At 42.7% G+C, this 21,178-nt stretch overlaps 1 protein-coding gene across 1 annotated transcript in view; it reads right to left on the reverse strand.

Annotated features, from left to right (window-relative positions):
- The window catches only part of LOC126253082 (proton channel OtopLc-like), a 153,818-nt gene that overhangs the window by 63,414 nt on the left and 69,226 nt on the right, over positions 1-21,178 (reverse strand). The window contains exons 4-6 of the mRNA XM_049954181.1: positions 19,149-19,347; positions 5,861-6,021; positions 1,396-1,534 (exon numbers count right to left, since the gene is read on the reverse strand). Of these exons, the coding sequence (XP_049810138.1) occupies positions 1,396-1,534; positions 5,861-6,021; positions 19,149-19,347 (499 nt within the window). The remainder of the gene's footprint in view (positions 1-1,395; positions 1,535-5,860; positions 6,022-19,148; positions 19,348-21,178) is intronic.

Genomic DNA, 21,178 nt, shown 5'->3' on the forward strand with positions numbered 1-21,178 from the left:
AATCATTTCCGCAGCTTTTATTTTCAAGTATAATTTCAATTGGCCTGTTTTGAGAGAACGTCCTTCCAGACTGCTGCAGATTTCAGTGCTGGGCCATCGACAAGGGCCAGCGTGTGATCCATTCAACGAAACATCATCGATATGCGCTTTCGGAGCCGCTCGTGTACCCTTGATGAGTGCACGGCACAAAGCTTTACGCCTCGCCTGGGTCCGTCAACACCAACGTTGGACTATTGATGACTGGAAACATGTAGCCTGGTCGGACGAGTCCCGTTTCAAATTCTATCGAGCGGATACACGTGTACGGATATGAAGACAATCTCAATAATCCATGGACCCTGCATGTCAGAAGGAGACTGTTCACACTGGTGGAAGCTCTGTAATGGTGCGGGGCGTGTGCACTTGGGAATGATATGGGACCCATGATACGCCTAGATACGACTCTGACAGGTGACACGTACGTAAGGATTTTATCTGATCAGCTGCATTCATTCATGTCCATTGTACATTCCGACGGACTTGGGGAGTTCCAGCAGGACAATGCGACACCCCACGCGTCCAGAATTGCTACAGAGTGGCTCCAGGAACAGTCTTCTGAGTTTAATCACTTCCGTGGCCACCAAAGTCGCCAGACATGAACATTGTTGAGCAAATCTGGGATGCCTTGCAACGTGCTGTTCAGAAGATATCTCCACCCTCTCGTACTCTTTCGGATTTGTGGACAGCCCTGCAGGATTCATAATGTCAATTCCCTCCAGCAGTACTTCAGCCTTTAGTCGAGTCCATGCCACGTCGTGCTGCGAGCTCGCGGGGGGGTCCTACACGGTATTACGTAGGTGCAACAGATTCTTTGGCTCTTCAGTGTATTTCATATTGTGAAGACTGTTTTAAATTTCCATGGAATGCATAAAGTAACAGAGCATCAGTGATAAATCTTGGACGCAAGAGACAGCTCGCGACCTCTGAACGATCCGTTTGATTCACACAAGTCGATCAAAGCGCCTATTACATTGTTTTAAATCCTCCAGAATACTAATCAAATCAAATACACGCAGTTTTCTGGGGGTCGATCTATATGTGAATTCTCTGTATGTAAATCTTTTTAGAGGCGGTTCGGGACTCTGATGTTCGATAGACATCAAATAAAGATCTTTTAGGCGTCAAATTTCAACCTTACTTATTTGGCAACCAGTTTCAGCGTTGATATTTGACGGCTGAAAGGTTTTTAATTTGACATGCTATATATGAATTAATTTTTTAAGCATTTAAATTTGTAAACTAAATATTGCTGATATTTGCAGTTTGAAGTTTTGGTATGCAAATAATTCGTTTCAAAATTGATGGCAGACATAATTATGGCTTTTATCTACTAAAGCTGAGAGTAGAAGAAAGTACCTGAACTCGTCGAGTAGAGTGCGATGATCTCGTGCTTGGTCTCCTGAATGAGGACATTGAGCCAGACGCAGACATTGCATGCAATCATGTGCATCAGGCCGAACCTCATGGGAACGTGGTAGGTGCGAACTTTAAGTTGCTGAAACATACACAAACCAACAGCTTCGCATTACCATTAAATCGTCACCGCGTTTTGGGTTGACGAGTTAAAATACACAAAACAATTGTAGGAGATAGTATGTTCGCAAGTGTACGCCTGAAATTAAAGGGAAGCGTAGCAGAAGTGCTGACGGTGTCAATGAAGGCAGGAAATCTACTTAGAGGAACCCCTATCTCTTCTGTATGAATACAGATTATTCCACAAATACCATCCCGGGTGATCAGCAGACTCTCAGCATCAACAGACACAATATTTCAACATATAACCACCTTGTCATCATTAGCTGCACTGAGGAAATGATTGCCTATGACCTGGAACGCTGCATTCACCTCCTCCACCCCTCCACCATACACCGACCAGCCGCCCCATCTGCTATTGACATGTTGGGGTGGGGCGCAGGCGCTCGGCTAGTTCTTATACCTGAATAATATGAATAGTCCAGTTGGGACTATGTGCATATGCAAGTGGTTTTAATGTTTTAACTTATATTTACTGTTCTGAAGATGACCACACAATGACCGAAGTATAAGTGTGGAATAAACAGCACTTCTTGAAATTAATACAGTTCCTGAGTACAATTGTTTCCCTATGGAAACAAAGCTAACAAAACAGAAGAACTAACTGAGGAGGATATGACCGTAGCATTTATTCCGTGTTGTGGTGCATTACTTGCAAAGTTAGGACCAATTCTCAAAAAAACGGAGACTAATTTCTGCCCACCAACTAACAAGCGGGCACACCCTGCTTAAGTCAAGGACGGCTTCTGACTGCTAATGGCAGAAGTCAATCAAATCGCCTTCCAAAGTGGCATGAGATACATACACTCCTGGAAATTGAAATAAGAACACCGTGAATTCATTGTCCCAGGAAGGGGAAACTTTATTGACACATTCCTGTGGTCAGATACATCACATGATCACACTGACAGAACCACAGGCACATAGACACAGGCAACAGAGCATGCACAATGTCGGCACTAGTACAGTGTATATCCACCTTTCGCAGCAATGCAGGCTGCTATTCTCCCATGGAGACGATCGTAGAGATGCTGGATGTAGTCCTGTGGAACGGCTTGCCATGCCATTTCCACCTGGCGCCTCAGTTGGACCAGCGTTCGTGCTGGACGTGCAGACCGCGTGAGACGACGCTTCATCCAGTCCCAAACATGCTCAATGGGGGACAGATCCGGAGATCTTGCTGGCCAGGGTAGTTGACTTACACCTTCTAGAGCACGTTGGGTGGCACGGGATACATGCGGACGTGCATTGTCCTGTTGGAACAGCAAGTTCCCTTGCCGGTCTAGGAATGGTACAACGATGGGTTCGATGACGGTTTGGATGTACCGTGCACTATTCAGTGTCCCCTCGACGATCACCAGTGGTGTACGGCCAGTGTAGGAGATCGCTCCCCACACCATGATGCCGGGTGTTGGCCCTGTGTGCCTCGGTCGTATGCAGTCCTGATTGTGGCGCTCACCTGCACGGCGCCAAACACGCATACGACCATCATTGGCACCAAGGCAGAAGCGACTCTCATCGCTGAAGACGACACGTCTCCATTCGTCCCTCCATTCACGCCTGTCGCGACACCACTGGAGGCGGGCTGCACGATGTTGGGGCGTGAGCGGAAGACGGCCTAACGGTGTGCGGGACCGTAGCCCAGCTTCATGGAGACGGTTGCGAATGGTCCTCGCCGATACCCCAGGAGCAGCAGTGTCCCTAATTTGCTGGGAAGTGGCGGTGCGGTCCCCTACGGCACTGCGTAGGATCCTACGGTCTTGGCGTGCATCCGTGCGTCGCTGCGGTCCGGTCCCAGGTCGACGGGCACGTGCACCTTCCGCCGACCACTGGCGACAACATCGATGTACTGTGGAGACCTCACGCCCCACGTGTTGGGCAATTCGGCGGTACGTCCACCCGGCCTCCCGCATGCCCACTATACGCCCTCGCTCAAAGTCCGTCAACTGCACATACGGTTCACGTCCACGCTGTCGCGGCATGCTACCAGTGTTAAAGACTGCGATGGAGCTCCGTATGCCACGGCAAACTGGCTGACACTGACGGCGGCGGTGCACAAATGCTGCGCAGCTAGCGCCATTCGACGGCCAACACCGCGGTTCCTGGTGTGTCCGCTGTGCCGTGCTTGTGATCATTGCTTGTACAGCCCTCTCGCAATGTCCGGAGCAAGTATGGTGGGTCTGACACACCGGTGTCAATGTGTTCTTTTTTCCATTTCCAGGAGTGTAGGTAAGACAGTGCGTATTGTCGAAGATGGTTGCTCTGACCACCAACGACACACCAAGTTGCAGAAACCTAACAAGTCGGCGGTCGTGGAATGTGCACTTTCAGAATTACGTGCGCTGGATTTAGACCATAGTCAGGCTCTGACACAGATGGCTAACTTCTGGTACTGCGTCGTTAAATAACCCATCGAGATTCGAGTAAGGAAATATCTGATCAATCGAGACAATAACAACATAGCTGGTAAAACGTGGGGAGATACTCGTGGCCTGATTTAGAATAGGAGTGAGATATCCCACAGCAAACTGACTTTGGGGTCAGGCAGAGCAACACAGAGACGCTGCCAATATGTGTTCGTTGGCACGGACAGCAGACAGAGCGACAAGTTGGCGAAAGGGGAGAAGGAGATATTTGCCACGCCCCCTCACCTGGGCACGAAGTGACGAACGAGCGGCAGGATGGAGGGAGGGAGAAGAGATAAAAACACTGTTCCAGCTCCTGTGCAGCCAGTTCACCATAGTATTTGATGATGGCCACGTGATCGCTTGCCGAAATATTATACACATTGGACACTGACATCCGGCTGTTTACCCGTGAACTAAATTCTAACTCGCCCAACGACACGCCAAGCTTTTGTTCACTTCCATGGCTCTCTAACATTCTGTAAGTGTGTATGAATATCTGCGATGCTCTGGTTCTCCGTCAAAACTAAATTCCTGCCAGCTCCCTGCTTGGAACACACCTCCGTTACAGACGCCATTTTGAAGGCTACGTATAGAGCCGCCACCAAACGAAACTTCGTGAAACTATAACGGCTAAAGGGGGATTATTCCACGTTGTCCCACAACAAATTCCGCTTTTTTTTCAACCTAACTTGTCACAGAAAATAATTGTGTTGCATTACTTATTGAAAGCCCCTCTTTATACAGGAGTACTGCATGAAACACTGAAGAACACACACCAGTGTTGTTCTGTGGCGAGAGTGTGTACGAACACACAGCGAAAACATCCTGCGCCTGTTAGATACACCGATCTGCGAGCTGTTGGCACATGGTTGAGTGCAGAGCAGATCATAAAGCCAAACAGAGGCGGTAATGGGTAGAAGAGAAGGTATTTATGTTTGTGACTGAACAACATTATATCACTATTTACACCATTTGCAGACTAATAATTATAGCTTTACGAGTATTATGTTTTTAGTTTGGTTAGTACCTCCAAGTACATGTGGCAAGAACAAGCTATTAATGCTTATTTTCCCCTGGGTTGAAAGTGCTTAAGTGTCAACACTTGGATACAAAGGGTTAGTCTATACCGACAGTCAGTGGTGTAGTTACGACAGAGCAGAAAACATCAGGTAGTAAAAATTGTGATGTGTGTGTGGGAAGACAGCTCGACAGAGAGAAAAGCTACGAACACACTGATGTGTGTACATATTAAGGTACCACGTGTAAAAATATCTACATTCATACCCGCTACACTCTGTTTATGAAATCTATAAATGATAGTTTATGACAGTTCTATTAAAATGATAAAAATGACTGTAGGACGATTCAGACAGTTCATACGAAAAATTACGTTATTTCCACTGTGAACAGAATTGTAAATTTTAACGTACAGATTGCTAACAGGTTATTTCGTTTGTTATTAGTTTTATTTTATATTTTGAGCCTAATGACATAGTTCTTGTCTACAGGTATTGATCCGCAAACGGACACTGTGTTCAGAAATATTTACTAATAAATCTGAGTGTGAACGCAACTACGACAGAAAAAAAAAAAAACAGCGAAAATATAACTATTGCTGAGTACATCACAACAGAGTTTCAAATACAGTTTTGTAATATAAACGCAAGTACACTTAATTGTTAACGAATAAGGAAATTAATGGCAGAAGATGATCTGAACCCACTTTTGGTTAGCTACAACATAAAATCATTTTTTTTATTTTACCTGAATTTGGCTCAAAACTAAGCCATAGTATTGAGTTTGATCTACTTCTACACGAAACGGAGACAATTTAATGAATGGATAAAACTGACTAGAGTAGCTAATGTCTGGTGGTGTACCTTGTTGCTGAGGAATATGAACTGCATTTGCATGATGATGAAGATCATTCGGGCGATGGGCGTCACAGACAGCATCACGTTGTAGCATTTGGGGTTCTTCTCCAACTCGAAGAACTGGCCAAACTCCAGCCCAGAATATATCATGCTACCGATGCCGAAAGCTGCGGTAAGAACACAGAAGATTCTAAGAATGCTTTTTTACCATATTAGAGAAATAATTAAACAGCAAAAATTCATTCTAGTGGCGTTAGAATGTGGCATCTGTTGCAAAATAAAAACTTGATGGGAAAGGAATATGAGGCACTCATGCCCAGTTTTGAGGCTATTCATTTAACTACTATATATTCTCGTGCAGCTCTTCTAGTTAAATTTGAATCATTTATTACAAATACACTTAATTGCGTGCGTGCAGAAATAAATAATCGTAGGATTGATCTAAGGCATATTTCATTCAAGAATTTTTTCATTCCTGACAAAAAAACTTTCTCTTCCTGATTGAGAAACTGGAAAAAAATTACACGCATTCTCGTACACAGGTTATTGAGGAAGAAGACTAAGACGTTGGAAAAAAGAAGGATAAAGAGGTACTTTCATCAAAATCGGAAACTCTGAAGATCAAATGTGTCGATATCTGAAAACCTAATATGGTGTATACAATTTTTCTTATATCAACATTATGATATTACACTGTATTATCCTGACATATTGTTAAAACAAGATGAAACATGTTATAATATATTATTTTGAATATAATTAATATACAGGGTGCGTCAAAAAATGTATACACACTTTGAACTATCATAGAAAATTTACTTCCCGTTCTACAAGGTTAAATATTAGTGAGAAATTGATGTTACGATTCTTCAACAGGTGGCAGCAGTGGCAAGGAAGTTACTGCAACATGGTGGACGTGCGTTTGAGCTTTGAAGCGCGGAAGCACATAATTAAGTGGTACTGGAAGTTTCAGAATGTAGCTGCGGTTCGAAGACAGTGGAGAAGTGAGTATGGTACAGAACCACCTTCAAGGTTAATAATTACACGTCTACTAGACAAATTCGAAATTCATGGAACAGTGTGCGATGTGCATAAAGGTCGATCAGGGCGACCTCGTACAGCTACAAGTGATGATTCCACAACTGCGGTCGTGGAACTGTTTCAGTGTTCGCCTCAAAAATCTTCAAGGCAAGTGGCACGTGAGAGTAATGTAAGTGCTAGTAGTGTGCTACGCATTCTGAAGAAAGGCAAGTTTCGTGTTTGCATTCCAAGGCTGCTGCAACAGCTAAGTGACGACGATCCAGATCAAAGGTTAGAATTTTGTGAATGGTTTAGGAAATGGTGAGACGTGAACCGGGATTTATGGGTAGCATAATTTGGTCTGATGAAGCCCAATTCAGACTCAATGGAACTGTCAATAGGCACAATTGTGTGTACTGGGCTGAAGAAAATCCTCACTTTACAGTTGAAAAGGCTGTGAATTTGTCTGGTGTAAATGTGTGGTGTGGTTTGTCTGCAAGGGGACTCATTGGGCCTTTCCGCTTTGAAGGCACTGTTACTGGAGAAACGTACCTAACAGTGTTTGCTGACTCCATATTCCCTGCCATTCGTGCATTATACGGTAATGATGAGTTTTATTTCCGACAAGATGGCGCCCCACCGCCCTATCATAGGGATGTACGAGCATACCTGGATCACAATGTGCCAGGCCAGTGGATAGGACGGAGGGGACCAATCGAGTTTCCTGCACGCTCACCAGACCTCAAGCAGCTGGATTTCTTCTTATGGGGCACAGTAAAAGATGAGGTGTACAAACGTAAACCACGTAACCTGGACACCCTTCGGAATGAGATTAAGGCGCTGTGCGCAGAAATCTCGTTGGACACTGGTACGACGTATGGAATCAGTGGTGACTCGTACTCAGAAATGTATTGATGCTGAAGGCCACCAGTTTGAACATCAATTACATTTGCAAAGTACATTTATTTTTCCAAATGGACTTTAAGCTTTCCATTTCCAGAAATTTAACATTGTAGAACGGGAAATAAATTTTCTATGACGCTTCAAAGTGTGTATACATTTTTTTTGACGCACCCTGTATTTTAACCCGCACACTAGTCGGGTAAAGTCCTATAAATTGTACCGCCTTTTAAATTGTACCACCAACAAACCTAGCAAACTATATCCATGGTTATTCCACCTATTGGACAGAATGTGAATTAGGTTTTATCTAGCTGTTCTAACGTAACCACTTCGACACATCGTTAAGAATCCTGGCGTGAAATGGTTCAAGTTTATTTTGTGGTCTGAAGAAGCGTGCATTTGCTTGTCCAGCTAAGCATCTACTATCTTGAAGTACAATAAGCCAATTTACAATTTGTATAGTATACTATACTTATTCAGTCGCAATATAGCGCAGAAACATTCAAAATTCTCCTAGCATCTGCGCAGTAAAACATAATTTTAAAGCTGGCCGGGATGGCCGAGCAGTTCTGGGGCTACAGTCTGGAACCGATCGACCGCTACGGTCGCAGGTTCGATTCCTGCCTCGGGCATGGATGTGTGTGATGTCCTTAGGTTAGTTAGGTTTAAGTAGTTCTAAGTTCTAGGGGACTGATGGCCTCAGAAGTCCCTTAGTGCTCAGAGCCATTTGAACCATAATTTTAAAAAGTATGGCGTTCTTACTGACTATACTATACTATACCAAACATTTAAAACTCTTATAGCGTTCTGTGCAGTAAAACGTAATTTTAAAAAGTATGGCGTCCTCTTATTAACTATACCAGCACTGTTCTCATCAATTATACCGGTAAATTTTAAAATAATTTTCCTTTTTTATGTTTCAACAACTGATTTGATCTAGTGGTTGTACTGGTGTATGTATTTCCAGTTGTAAAAACGTAAACACAGGACGCTTATTTATAGGTAATGCTTGGGAGACTGGTTTTCGCATATTTTATTGTTTTAGCTATTAGTTAGTTAGTTCTATGTTACATGAATCATTTGTACCATAAATTATAATGATGTGAAACTAGTAATTTTACATTCAAACTGAAAATTAATTTGTAAATATGGCTGCATGTTGAACATTGACAAGTATTTAATTTTTTTATTATTGTTAAGTATACAGATGTGAGGTAGTAATTCCTACCCACCATCTTTTAACATGACAATAAAAGAATTTCTTCTACAGAATGGAAAGGGTTGTTAAGGAGAAATTTTTTTCTGTTGATTTCCAAATTTTACTTTGCTACCTGGCAGACATTTTATATCACTGGGTAAGTGATCAAAAATTTTAGTCGTACAGTGCACCACTTTTTGTGCTAAAGGGGACCTTAATATGGAGTAATGAATGTTATTTTTCCTTCTGATATTGTAATTAAGTACATCAGAGTCCTTTTTGAACTGTAGTGATCTATTCACAACAAACTTCATGAAAGAATAAATATACTGTGAACCAGTAGTTAGAAAGCCCAACTCTATAACAGATGTATAAAAGATGACCAGTGGTTAGCAACACATATTATTCTTACAGCACGTTTCTTTCTTAAAGAATATTAATCTGTATGACATTATTGAATAAAAACACGAAAATATGTCAACATGATGATTTATCTGTCCCCAAGATTTGCAATTATTCTAAGTCCAACTGTGGCTGAACCAAGTTGTTTTAGCAGTTACGAAATGTGTTTTCCTAGTTTAAATTCTCATCAATATGGAAACCTAAAATTGAAGTTTCCACCCTATTTATTAATTCCTCGTCGTGTGTTGCACTTATCATTGGTATAATAGGGTAGGTGTGCAGAAATGACTACGGTGTACCTTTTTAAAATTGAGATGGAGACCATTTGCAGGAAACCAGTCAATTTCACTGTTAAGAGTATACTTTCCATTTATTCTGTTGCTGTATGTGTGCTTGGATTGATTACAGTACTAGCACCATGCGCAAAGAACTAATTCTACTTGTTGTATATTAGACATAAGATCACTTACATACATGAGGAACAATGGCGGACCTAAGACTGAGCCTTGGGGAGTACCATATTTGATGTCTCCCCAGTCAGAGGAATTTCCACTGATTACAGTGGCTGAGCTGATTAGTACAACTTTCTGAGCACATTTTGTTAAATATGACGTTATCATTTTATCTCAGAACGAAACAGATTATATAAAATCTATAACTACAGCTTTCAAATATTGTTTTACTTCACTTCATGTGCTACATCATTGTTGTTGTGGTCTTCAGTCCTGAGACTGGTTTGATGCAGCTCTCCATGCAACTCCATCCTGTGCAAGCTTCTTCATCTCCCAGTACTTACTGCAACCTACATCCTTCTGAATCTGCTTAGTGTATTCATCTCAAGGTATCCCTCTACGATTTTTAACCTCCACACTGCCCTCCAATGCTAAATTTGTGATCCCCTGATGCCTCAGAACATGTCCTACCAACCGGTCCCTTCTTCTTGACAAGTTGTGCCACAAACTCCTCTTCTCCCAACTCTATTCAATACCTCCAAATAAGTTATGTGATCGACCCATCTAATCTTCAGCATTCTTCTGTAGCACCACGTTTCGAAAGGTTCTATTCTCTTCTTGGCAGGCCGCGGTGGCCAAGCGTTTCTAGGCGCTTCAGTCCGGAACCGCGCGACTGCTACGGTCGCAGGTTCGAATCCTGCCTCGGGCATGGATGTGTGTGATGTCCTTAGGTTTAAGTAGTTCTAAGTTCTAGGGGACTGATGACCTCAGATGTTAAGTCCCATAGTGCTCAGAGCCATTTGAACCATTTGAACCATCTTCTTGTCCAAACTATTTATCGTCCATGTTTCACTTGCATACATTGCTACACTCCATACAAATACTTGCAGAAACGACTTCCTGACACTTAAATCTATATTCGATGTTAACAAATTTCTCTTCTTCAGAAACGGTTTCCTTGCCATTGCAAGTCTACATTTTATATCCTCTCTACTTCGACCTTCATCAGTTATTTTGCTCCCCAAATAGCAAAACTCCTTTACTACTTTAAGTGTCTCATTTCCTAATCTAATTCCCTCAGCATCACCCGACTTTATTCGACTACATTCCATTATCTTCCTTTTGCTTTTGTTTATGTTCGTCTTATATCCTTTCAAGACACTAACCATCACATTCAACTGCTCTTCCAATTCCTTTGCTGTCTCTGACAGAATTACAATGTCATCGGCGAACCTCAAAGGTTTTATTTCTTCCCCATGGATTTTAACACTGGTTGCTCAATATACAGATTGAATAACATCGGGGAGAGGCTACAACCCTCTCTCATTCCCTTCCCAACTACTGCTTCCCTTTCGTGCCCCTCGACTCTCATACCTGCCATCTGGTTTCTGTACAAATTGTAAATAGCCTTTCGCTCCCTGTATTTTACCCCTGCCACCTTTAGAATTTGAAAGAGAGTATTTCAGTCAATATTGTCAAACGCTTTCTCTAAGTCCACAAATGCTAGAAACGTAGGTTTGCCTTTGCTTAATCTTTCTTTTAAGATAAGTCGTAAGGTCAGTATTGCCTCACGTGTTCCAACATTTCTACGGAATCCAAACTGATCTTCCCCAAGGTCGGCTTCTACGGCTTCTATCAGTTTTTCCATTCGTATGTAAAGAATTAGAGTTAGTATTTTGCAACTGTGACTTATTAAACTGATAGTTCGGCAATTTTCACTTCTGTCTACACCTGCTTCTTTGGGATTGGAATTATTATATTCTTCTTGAAGTCTGAGGGTATTTCACCTGTCTCGTACATCTTGCTCACCAGATGGTAGAGTTTTGTCAGGACTGGCTCTCCCAAGGCCGTCATTAGTTCTAATGGAATGTTGTCAACTCCTGGGGCCTTGTTTTGACTCAGGTCTTTCAGTGCTCTGTCAAACTCTTCACGCATCTCCCATTTCATCTTCATCTACATGCTCTTCCATTTCCATAATATTGTCCTCAAGTACATCGCCCTTGTATAGACCCTCTATATACTCCTCCCAACCTTCTGCTTTCCATTCTTTGCTTAGAACTGGTTTTCCATCTGAGCTCTTGATATTCATACAAGTGGCTCTCTTTTCTCCAAAGATCTCTTTAATTTTCCTGTAGGCAGTATCTATATTGCCCCTAGCGAGATAAGCATCTACATCCTTACATTTGTCCTCTAGCGATCCCTGCTTAGCCATTTTGCACTTCCTGTCGATCTCGTTTTTGAGACGCTTCTATTCCTTTATGCCTGCTTCATTTACTGCATTTTTATATTTTCTCCTTTCATCAATTAAATTCAATATTTCCTCTGTTACACAAGGATTTCTACTAGCCCTCGTCTTTTTACCTACTTGATCGTCTGCTGCCTTCACTACTTCATCTCTCAGAGCTACCCATTCTTCTTCTACTGTATTTCTTTCTCCCATTCCTGTCAATTGTTCCCTTATGCTCTCCCTGAAACGCTGTACAACGTCTGGTTTAGTCAGTTTATCCAGGTCCCATCTCCTTAAATTCCCACCTTTTTGCAGTTTCTTCAGTTTTAATCTACAGTTCATAACCAATAGATTGTGGTCATAGTCCACATCTGCCCCTGGAAATGTCTTACAGTTTTTAACCTGGTTCCTAAATCTCTGTCTTACCGTTATATAATATATCTGATACCTTTTAGTATCTCCAGTATTCTTCCATGTATACAACATTCTTTCATGATTCAGGAACCAAGTGTTAGCTATGATTATGTTCTGTGCAAAATTCTATCAGACGGCTTCGTCTTTCATATATTACCCCCAATCCATATACACCCACTGTGTTTCCTTCTCTCTCTTTTCCTACTCTCGAATTCCAGCCACTCATGACTATTAAATTTTCGTCTCGCTTCTCTACCTGAATAATTTCTTTTATCTCATCATACATTTCATCAATTTCTTCATCATCTGCAGAGCTGGTTGTGTCTATCTTGGCCACAATAATGCGTTCACTATGCTGTTTGTAGTAGCTTACCCGCACTCCTATTTTTTTATTCGTTATTAAACCTACTCCTGCATTACCCCTATTTGATTTTGTATTTATAACCCTGTATTCAACTGACCAAATGTCTTGTTCCTCCTGCCACCGAACTTCACTAATTCCCACTATATCTAACTTTAACCTATCCATTTCCCTTTTTAAATTTTCTAACCTACCTGCCCGATTAAGGGATCTGACATTCCACGCTCCGATCCGTAGAACGCCAGTTTTCTTTCTCCTGATAACGACGTCCTCTTGAGTAGTCCCCGCCCGGAGACCGAATGGGGGACTATTTTACCTCCAGAATATTTTACCTAAGAGGACACCATCATCATTTAACCATACAGTAAAGCTGCATGCCCTCGGGAAAAATTACGGCTGTAGTTTCCCCTTGCTTTCAGCCGTTCCCAGTACCAGCACAACAAGGCCGTTTTGGTTAGTGTTACAAGGCCAGATCAGTCAATCATTAAAGACTGTTGCCCCTGCGACTACTGAAAAGGCTGCTGCCCCTCTTCAGAAACCACACGTTTGTTGCACCTACGGTACGGCCATCTGTATCATTGAGGCACGCAAGCCTCCCCACCAATGGCAAGGTCCATGGTTCATTGTACTGAACACGTAATCATAAGGCATATTAGCTGGCAGCAATTAACTAAAAAAAGATTGGTGAGGACAATTGTAGAGTTTTTAGCTGGAATAAATACGTCTCCCTTTACCTGCTAGGGACCCAAGGATGCACTGGTGGATTACATTCTGCAACTTGAATCCCGCATGTTGGAATGTAGTTGGCCCAGCTTACAAAGGCTTGTCTTTGATTTGACAGAAGAAAACTGCAACACACATAGATTTAAACATGTGATGGTAGTTAAAGGATGGTACAATTTCTTCATATTTCGGTATCCTAAATTATCTCTGTGGCAGTCAGAAGCTACTTTGGCATCTAGAACATTTGGGTTTAGCAAAGAGTCTTTCATGAAATTTTTTCAAGATCTTTCTGTTTAGTCTCCAAACATGGTTTTTTATGCAGACATTCAACATGGACAACACCAGCCTATCCGCAGTACATAAACATCAAAAGGTCATTGTGTCAAGTGGGGACTACAGCTAGTGCAGAAAGGGGGGCAAATACCACACGCGTTTGTAGTTTAGAAGGAAACGATTTCCGATTATTTAAATGGCTCTGAGCACTATGCGACTTAACTTCTGAGGTCATCAGTCGCCTAGAACTTAGAACTAATTAAACCTAACTAACCTAAGGACATCACACTCATCCATGCCCGAGGCAGGATTCGAACCTGCGACCGTAGCGGTCACGCGGTTCCAGATTGAAGTGCCTTTAACCGCACGGCCACACCGGCCGGCCCCGATTATTTGAAAGATGGTACCAAATTTGCTATTTCAGATAGTGGTGGGGTAACTAGTGAATTGTTTTTTGAATAAATGCAGCACTTCCTCGTAATTTTAAGTTTCCGTTCTAATGGAAAGGTGTTAATAACGTCAGTCGTACATACAATACATACAAAAGTCTTCTAGATGTGTTGTTGTTGTCGTCTTGAGTCCAAAGACTGGTTTGACGCAGCTCTCCACGCTACTCTATCCTGTGCAAGCTACTTCATCTCCCAGCACCTACTACAACCTACATCTTTCTGAATGTGTTTGGTGTATTTATCTCTTGGTCTCCCTCTACGATTTTTACCCTCCACGCTTCCCTCCAATACGAAATTGGTCATCCATTGATGTCTCTGAATATCCCCTACCAACCACACCCTTCTTCTAGTCAAGTCGTGCCACAAACTCCTCTTCTCTCCAATTCTATTCAATACAGATACAATTTTAATAATGGTTTAACCCTGCTTTGCCCACTTCCACACAGCACTCATAGGTTTCAGTCAGTAGACGCTGCATTTTTTAAGCCACATCCACCTTATCACAGCCAATCCGCCGACAAATGGCTTTGCGAAACCCTGACATCAATATTAGTCAGACAAGTCAAAAGGCAGTGCTATGATCGTACAAACTGCTATCAGGAGCTTCTCTGAAACAGGAATGTGGGCTTTGGACAAAGATATTTTTGAGGATTCGAATTTCTTGGTGACTAGATCCATACAAGAATCCGAAGCTAGAAATGAGGAAAAAGAAATGTATAGACTTACAAGGTAAGGAATCACAGGAACATCACGACGAACTATTGGAACTTATCCACCTCTGACTCCTTCAATAGCTACAAAACAAACCTGTAGTAGGGGAGTATCAGTAGGCCCAAAAGATATCTACCATGTACTAGCTCTACAGAAACGAAAAAGGAGCAGAACAATATCATCTGCTATTGAGATCACAGGTAGTCCTTACAAGGAGTTTCTCCTTGTTAAAGAATTTGAGAACAAAAGTAAGAGGAACAAAATTGAAACTGACAAAACCAGAAGTCTAAGTGTGTCTTCAAGCTTATTCTACAAGGTCTGCAAAGTTGGGCAGAAGAAAGAAATGAATTAATCCTTCAGATCTTGTGTATGATTCTGCACCTAGTGCACGAAAGTACGTGTGAAGAAAAACCTGTTTCATTGTGATAGCAGCGAATCTAAATGGGTAGCTAATGTTGAAACTCTTCAGTGTAAGTCTACAAGTAGCCTAGTATTTTAGATAATGAAATGTATTAAGAGTTCAGTTGGAAATTAAAATAAGTATTGCTTATGTTCAACAAATTTGTGTATTTGTTGCTATAGCTGAGAAAAATCCTTAGTAGTACGATTTGGAATATAAGTGTTATAATTTAGAACGCCTAATTATAAATTGTGCCACTTGGTACCTCTCCAAGTATTGTATTGTATCGCTTAAAGTGGAAAAAATTTGCTTTCAAAACATCCGGCACAGGTGTCTGAGAGAATGGGCAAGACATTATCAGTAGTACATTCATATAATGTATATTAGATTTCGCCAACGGCCTTGCCACACTGGTAACACCGATTCCTGTCAGATCTTAGAAAATAAGTGCTGCTGGGCTTGGGTAACACTTGGATGAGCGACTGTCCGGGTCTGCCGAGATCTTTTCGCAAGCGGGGTTGGCAAGCCCTTATAAGGCCGATTGAGATCCGATTGAGAAGTAGCGGCTCCGATCTCGGAAACAGACAACGACCAGGGCAGTCGTGTGGTGACCACACGTCCTTTCATATCCACGTCCTGTTACCCCTATAAACTGAGGATGACACTGCGGCCCGTCAGTACCGTTGGGCCTTCTCAGACCTGTTCGGACTGAGTATATATAGAGTTCAGTAAAAATCACCAAAGTGCTTAATGCTTATAATTCGTTATATTTAGTTTAGTCAATCACGTATCTTGTATAGAAGTTAAACCTTCAAATTCTAATGAGGCATTTTACAAAAATAACGAAATAAATTGACGGAATGGATCACAAATGTATTACACCATATTAACAATGCATTTGTTCTTTATGGGCTACAGTGATGTAATGTACCAATGACCTACCAAGGGAGATGACACAAGGGCTGAACATCTACTGTAAAGAAGAGAACTTAAAATACTATTGATGGACATTCTGACAGCAGTACAAAACTTGTTTGGAAGTATAGTAGTGGTTAACTAAGCGATAAGTAAATGGGAATTGTGTGCTGTTCGTCTGTTTGGATCTGAGACGTAATGAATTCATTGTTCTAAATTTGCTTTGAATACTCGCAAAATGTTCTAGAGAAATATTAACGGATAATCAAATCACAGAGGAGAATGAATGATTTTCATAAGTTCAACAACCACTTTTAGAAAGAAATATCATGTTGTTGCAGCTGACAAACTATTAAGGTTTCTGAAACCACTTATCTTTCACTAGTGGAGCAGGAAGATCACAATAGATCAAAAATATTTTAGCCTGACTTTCAGTTATAACAAAACACCTTACAAAACAATAGCTCATGTATGACCCCACAAATCTACGAACCGATTTTTTTTTTTTTTGGGTGGGGGGGGGGGGGAGTAATCTAAGAAGAATCTCTTTTTCGCAGAAACAGACCGTACCAAGGCCACAGTTTGTTATGCAAACCTGGCTGCTGTCGAACCATAAAAGAAACCAAAGAATGGCTACTGTTGCGTAGGGTGTAAGTTGTTTATACGAATAAAAAGTGAAGATTTCTCTCTGACAATTAGTCCTTCATTACAAAATACTGTGTGTTGGCTCATCTACCATTTGAATAATTCAGATCCGAAAGTTGTAAGACACCTATACATGTCTGAAGGTTCATTCAAAATTACTTCCAATCTGTTGGCAGTAGGAGCCTTTAGAGAGGTTAGGTTACTGCCCAATGACATCCATGCACAGGGAGGCAGCTAGAGCCGTAGACAGTGTAGGATACTGACAGATGGTGTCCATGCACAGGTGATAACTGTAGTGGACTGTTAAGGCAGCCAGTCCACAGTGAAGTAGCCGAAAGGGCACGCGTCAACTCACGCCGTCTGGCGTTAAGTCTGGAACAGGATTCGTAATGAATGTGATAAAGAAAAGAACGTAGCTACTAGAACACTTAACTTTTATATTGTCCTTTGGTATACAGCATTCTGGATGATACAAGTGAGACTCTATCTTGAGGTACATGCAACGTTACAAATGGTTAATGGCGCCTTGCTAGGTCGTAGCCATTAACTTAGCTGAAGGCTATTCTAACTGTCTCTCGGCAAATGAGAGAAAGGCTTCGTCAGTGTAGTCGCTAGCAACGTCGTCGTACAACTGGGGCGAGTCCTAGTACGTCTCTCGCGACCTGCCGTGTGGTGGCGCTCGGTCTACGATCACACAGTGGCGACACGCGGGTCCGACATGTACTAATGGACCGCGGCCGATTTAAGCTACCACCTAGCAAGTGTGGTGTCTGGCGGTGACACCACAATAACTACGAGCTTTTGAGAGACCAACAGCTCCCATGCACAGGCACTAAGAAGTGCAGAGAGGCTAGGTGCCTATCTGAATTTTATCCATAGTGGATGCTGTCGAACTCCGTGACTGTTCCTTTATAGGGTGTAGAAAAATATCCGCTACCAATCACTGTAAGAGGTTATTTATTTGTCACACGACCGGTGTTTATACATTCATGTACATGTTTATACTCTTGGAGATCACTGTATAAATACAAAAAAAAAATTATTTGCTGGTGACTACACAGATACAAGCGGGACAATTGTAAGTGTTAAGGTAGCATTTGGCGAAAACCTATGTGTACTTACATAATGATGAAGCACCATTATTACATTTACGCTGTGGTGATAGTTTTGCCAAATGAATTTTATCCATAGTGTATGCTGTCGAATGGCATTGTGCCGAAAGTTTTGAAGGCAAATTTTCTCCAGTTTAAGCGATATAACACAATACTTGGAGAGGTACAAATTGGTACAATTTATAATTAGGTGTTCTAAATTGTACCTCTTATATTACCAATCGTACCACTAAAGATATTTCTCAGCTATAACAAGAAATACACAAATTTGTTGAACAAAAGCAATATTTATTTTAATTTCCAACTGAATTCTTAATACATTTCATTATCTAAAATACTTTGCTACTAGTAGACTTACACTGAAGAGTTTCAACATTAGCTACCCATTCAGATTTGCTGCTATCGCAATGGAAAACGTTTTTAATCACTAGATGCAGAATCATACACATGATTTGAAGAACTAATTCATTTCTTTCTTCTGCTCAACTTCGCAGACCTCGCCGAATGCCAAATGAATTTTATCCATAGTGGATGCTGTCGAATGGCAAAACTGTCACCACAGCCTAACTGTAATAATGGTGCTTCATCTTTACGTAAGTAGAGATATATTTTCGTCAAATGCTGCCTTACCACTTACAATTGTCCCACTTGTATCTGTGTAGTCAACAGCAAACAATATTTTTTTTGTATTTATACAGTGATCTCCAACAGTATAAACATGTACATGACTGTATAAACACCTGAGGATGGGCGCAAGCCCGAAACCGTTCGTGTGACAAATAAATAACGTTTTGTTGTGAGTGGCAGCGGATATTTTTCTACGCTCTATAGGTGCCTATACTGTTAAGCAGTAAGACCAAAAGAGAGATGCCCATGTCCAAGGAGGCAGTAAGAGCTGTAGAGACGTTAGGTTGCTGACCACGGTATCCTCGGGCAGCTAGGCAGTAAGAGCATTGGAGAGGCCAGGCTACTAACCAATGGTGCCCATGTGCAACTAGGCGGTAAGTGCCATAGAGAGATTGGGATACTGATTGACGGTGCTAGTGTGCAGGTAGGCAGTAAGAGCTGCAGAGAGGTTAGGCTACTGACCGACGGCGCCCATGCGCAGGTAGAAGCTGCCGTAGCGGGAGCGCGGCGCCGACGCGGTGGCGGATATCTTGCGGCGGCGGCCGCCGCTCTCGGCCTGGTGGCTCTGCACCACCGAGTCGAGGGCCCGCTCCTTGAGCAGGCAGCAGTACAGCAGCAGCAGGAACAGCATGCTGCCCGCGTACAGGAACACGTAGAAGCCCTGCCGACACACCGACACGCAACATCAGCAGCCAGCAGTCTGTAGGAGTAACGCGTAATACCGATTCAAACTTCAATCGAGCGTCATATGACCACCAGCTGCCCCATCAGCTGTATGCAAAAGTCCTCTGAAGGCTGGCATCTCGCTGTTGAATTAGAGATCCATGCAACTGCGAGATGAGTGGCTGCCAGTGAAGATCGGAAACCTGTTGCTGGTGAAGCCAGTTACCGTTCTCTTCAGCGTGGTGAAGGTAACCGTGACCCGCCTCCAAATTGGACACTGCCCCTAATGCATCGCTTCGTAGGCTGCCCAATCCATCCAAGTCTGTGATACCTGTGACTAACAAATCATTATACACCACATTTTTACGAGGGTGAGTCAAGTGAAAACCTTAAATATTTTTTAAAATATTATTTATTGTGCAGAAGCGGTGCAAAGCTGTATCACTTTTCAATATAATCTCCCCCACGCTCAATGCAAGTCCTCCAGCACTTACAAACTGCAAAAATTCCTTTGGTAGTCCGCGCAACCACACATGCACTCTTCTTCAGAACGGAACTTCTTTCTTCCCATTGCGTCTTTCAGTGGTCCAAAAGATATGGAAATCACTTGGGGCAAGGTCTGGTGAGTATGGTCGATCAGGAAGACGCTCAAAATGCAGGTCTGTGATTGTTGCAACTGTTGTACGGGCAGTGTGGGGCCTTGCATTGTCATGTTGCAAAAGGACGCCTGCTGACAGCAATCCACGTCGCTTTGATTTGATTGCAGGCCGCAGATGATTTTGTAGGAGATCTGTGTATGATGCACTGGTGACATTGGTCCCTCTAGGCATGTAATGCTCCAAAATGACGCCTTTCTCGTCCCAAAAGAGAGTCATAACCTTCCCTGCTGACGGTTCTGTTCGAAACTTCTTTGGTTTTGGTGATGAGGAATGGCGCCAATTCCTTGCTCGCTCTCTTCGTTTCCGGCTGGTGGAAGTGAAATCAGGTTTCGTCCCCAGTAACGGCTCTTGGAAGGAAGCCATCACCTTCAAAGCGCCGCACAAGTTCTTCACAAGCATCAAGACGTCGTTCTCTCATTTCAGGAATCAGCTGACGTGGCACCCATCTTGCAGACACTTTGGAACACATCATGCACAATGTGGCGTGCTGACCCATGACTAATCTGTAAACTTGCTGCACTGTCATTCAGTGTCACTCGGCGGTTTTCCTTCAGTATGGCTTCAACTGCTGCAGTGTTCTGTGGAGTCACAACTCGTTGTGCTTGACCTGGACGAGGAGCATCTTCCAGTGAAGTCACACCATTTGGGAACTTCCTACTCCATTCGTAGACTTGCTGCTGTAACAAACATGCATCACCGTACTGAACCTTCATTCATCGATGAATTTCAATAAGTTTCACACCTTCACTACGCAAAAACCGAACAACAGAACGCTGTTCTTCCCTGTTGCAAGTCGCAAGTGGAGCGGCGCCGGCCGCGGTGGCCGTGCGGTTCTGGCGCTGCAGTCCGGAACCGCGGGGCTGCTACGGTCGCAGGTTCGAATCCTGCCTCGGGCATGGGTGTGTGTGATGTCCTTATGTTAGTTAGGTTTAAGTAGTTCTAAGTTCTAGGGGACTTATGACCACAGCAGTTGAGTCCCATAGTGCTCAGAGCCATTTGAACCATTTTGAATTTGAAGTGGAGCGGCCATCTTTACACTGATACTGGGTCGGTATGTGTGCATCTGCACTATGCTGCCACCTACAGGCCATTCTGCACGCTGTTTGTTGCACGCTTACCAACTTACAGAATAACGGCGCGAAATTTCGATTTGTTATTACAAATTTAAGG

This window comes from Schistocerca nitens, chromosome 4, assembly GCF_023898315.1.
Source record: "Schistocerca nitens isolate TAMUIC-IGC-003100 chromosome 4, iqSchNite1.1, whole genome shotgun sequence".
Taxonomy (NCBI): domain Eukaryota; kingdom Metazoa; phylum Arthropoda; class Insecta; order Orthoptera; family Acrididae; genus Schistocerca; species Schistocerca nitens.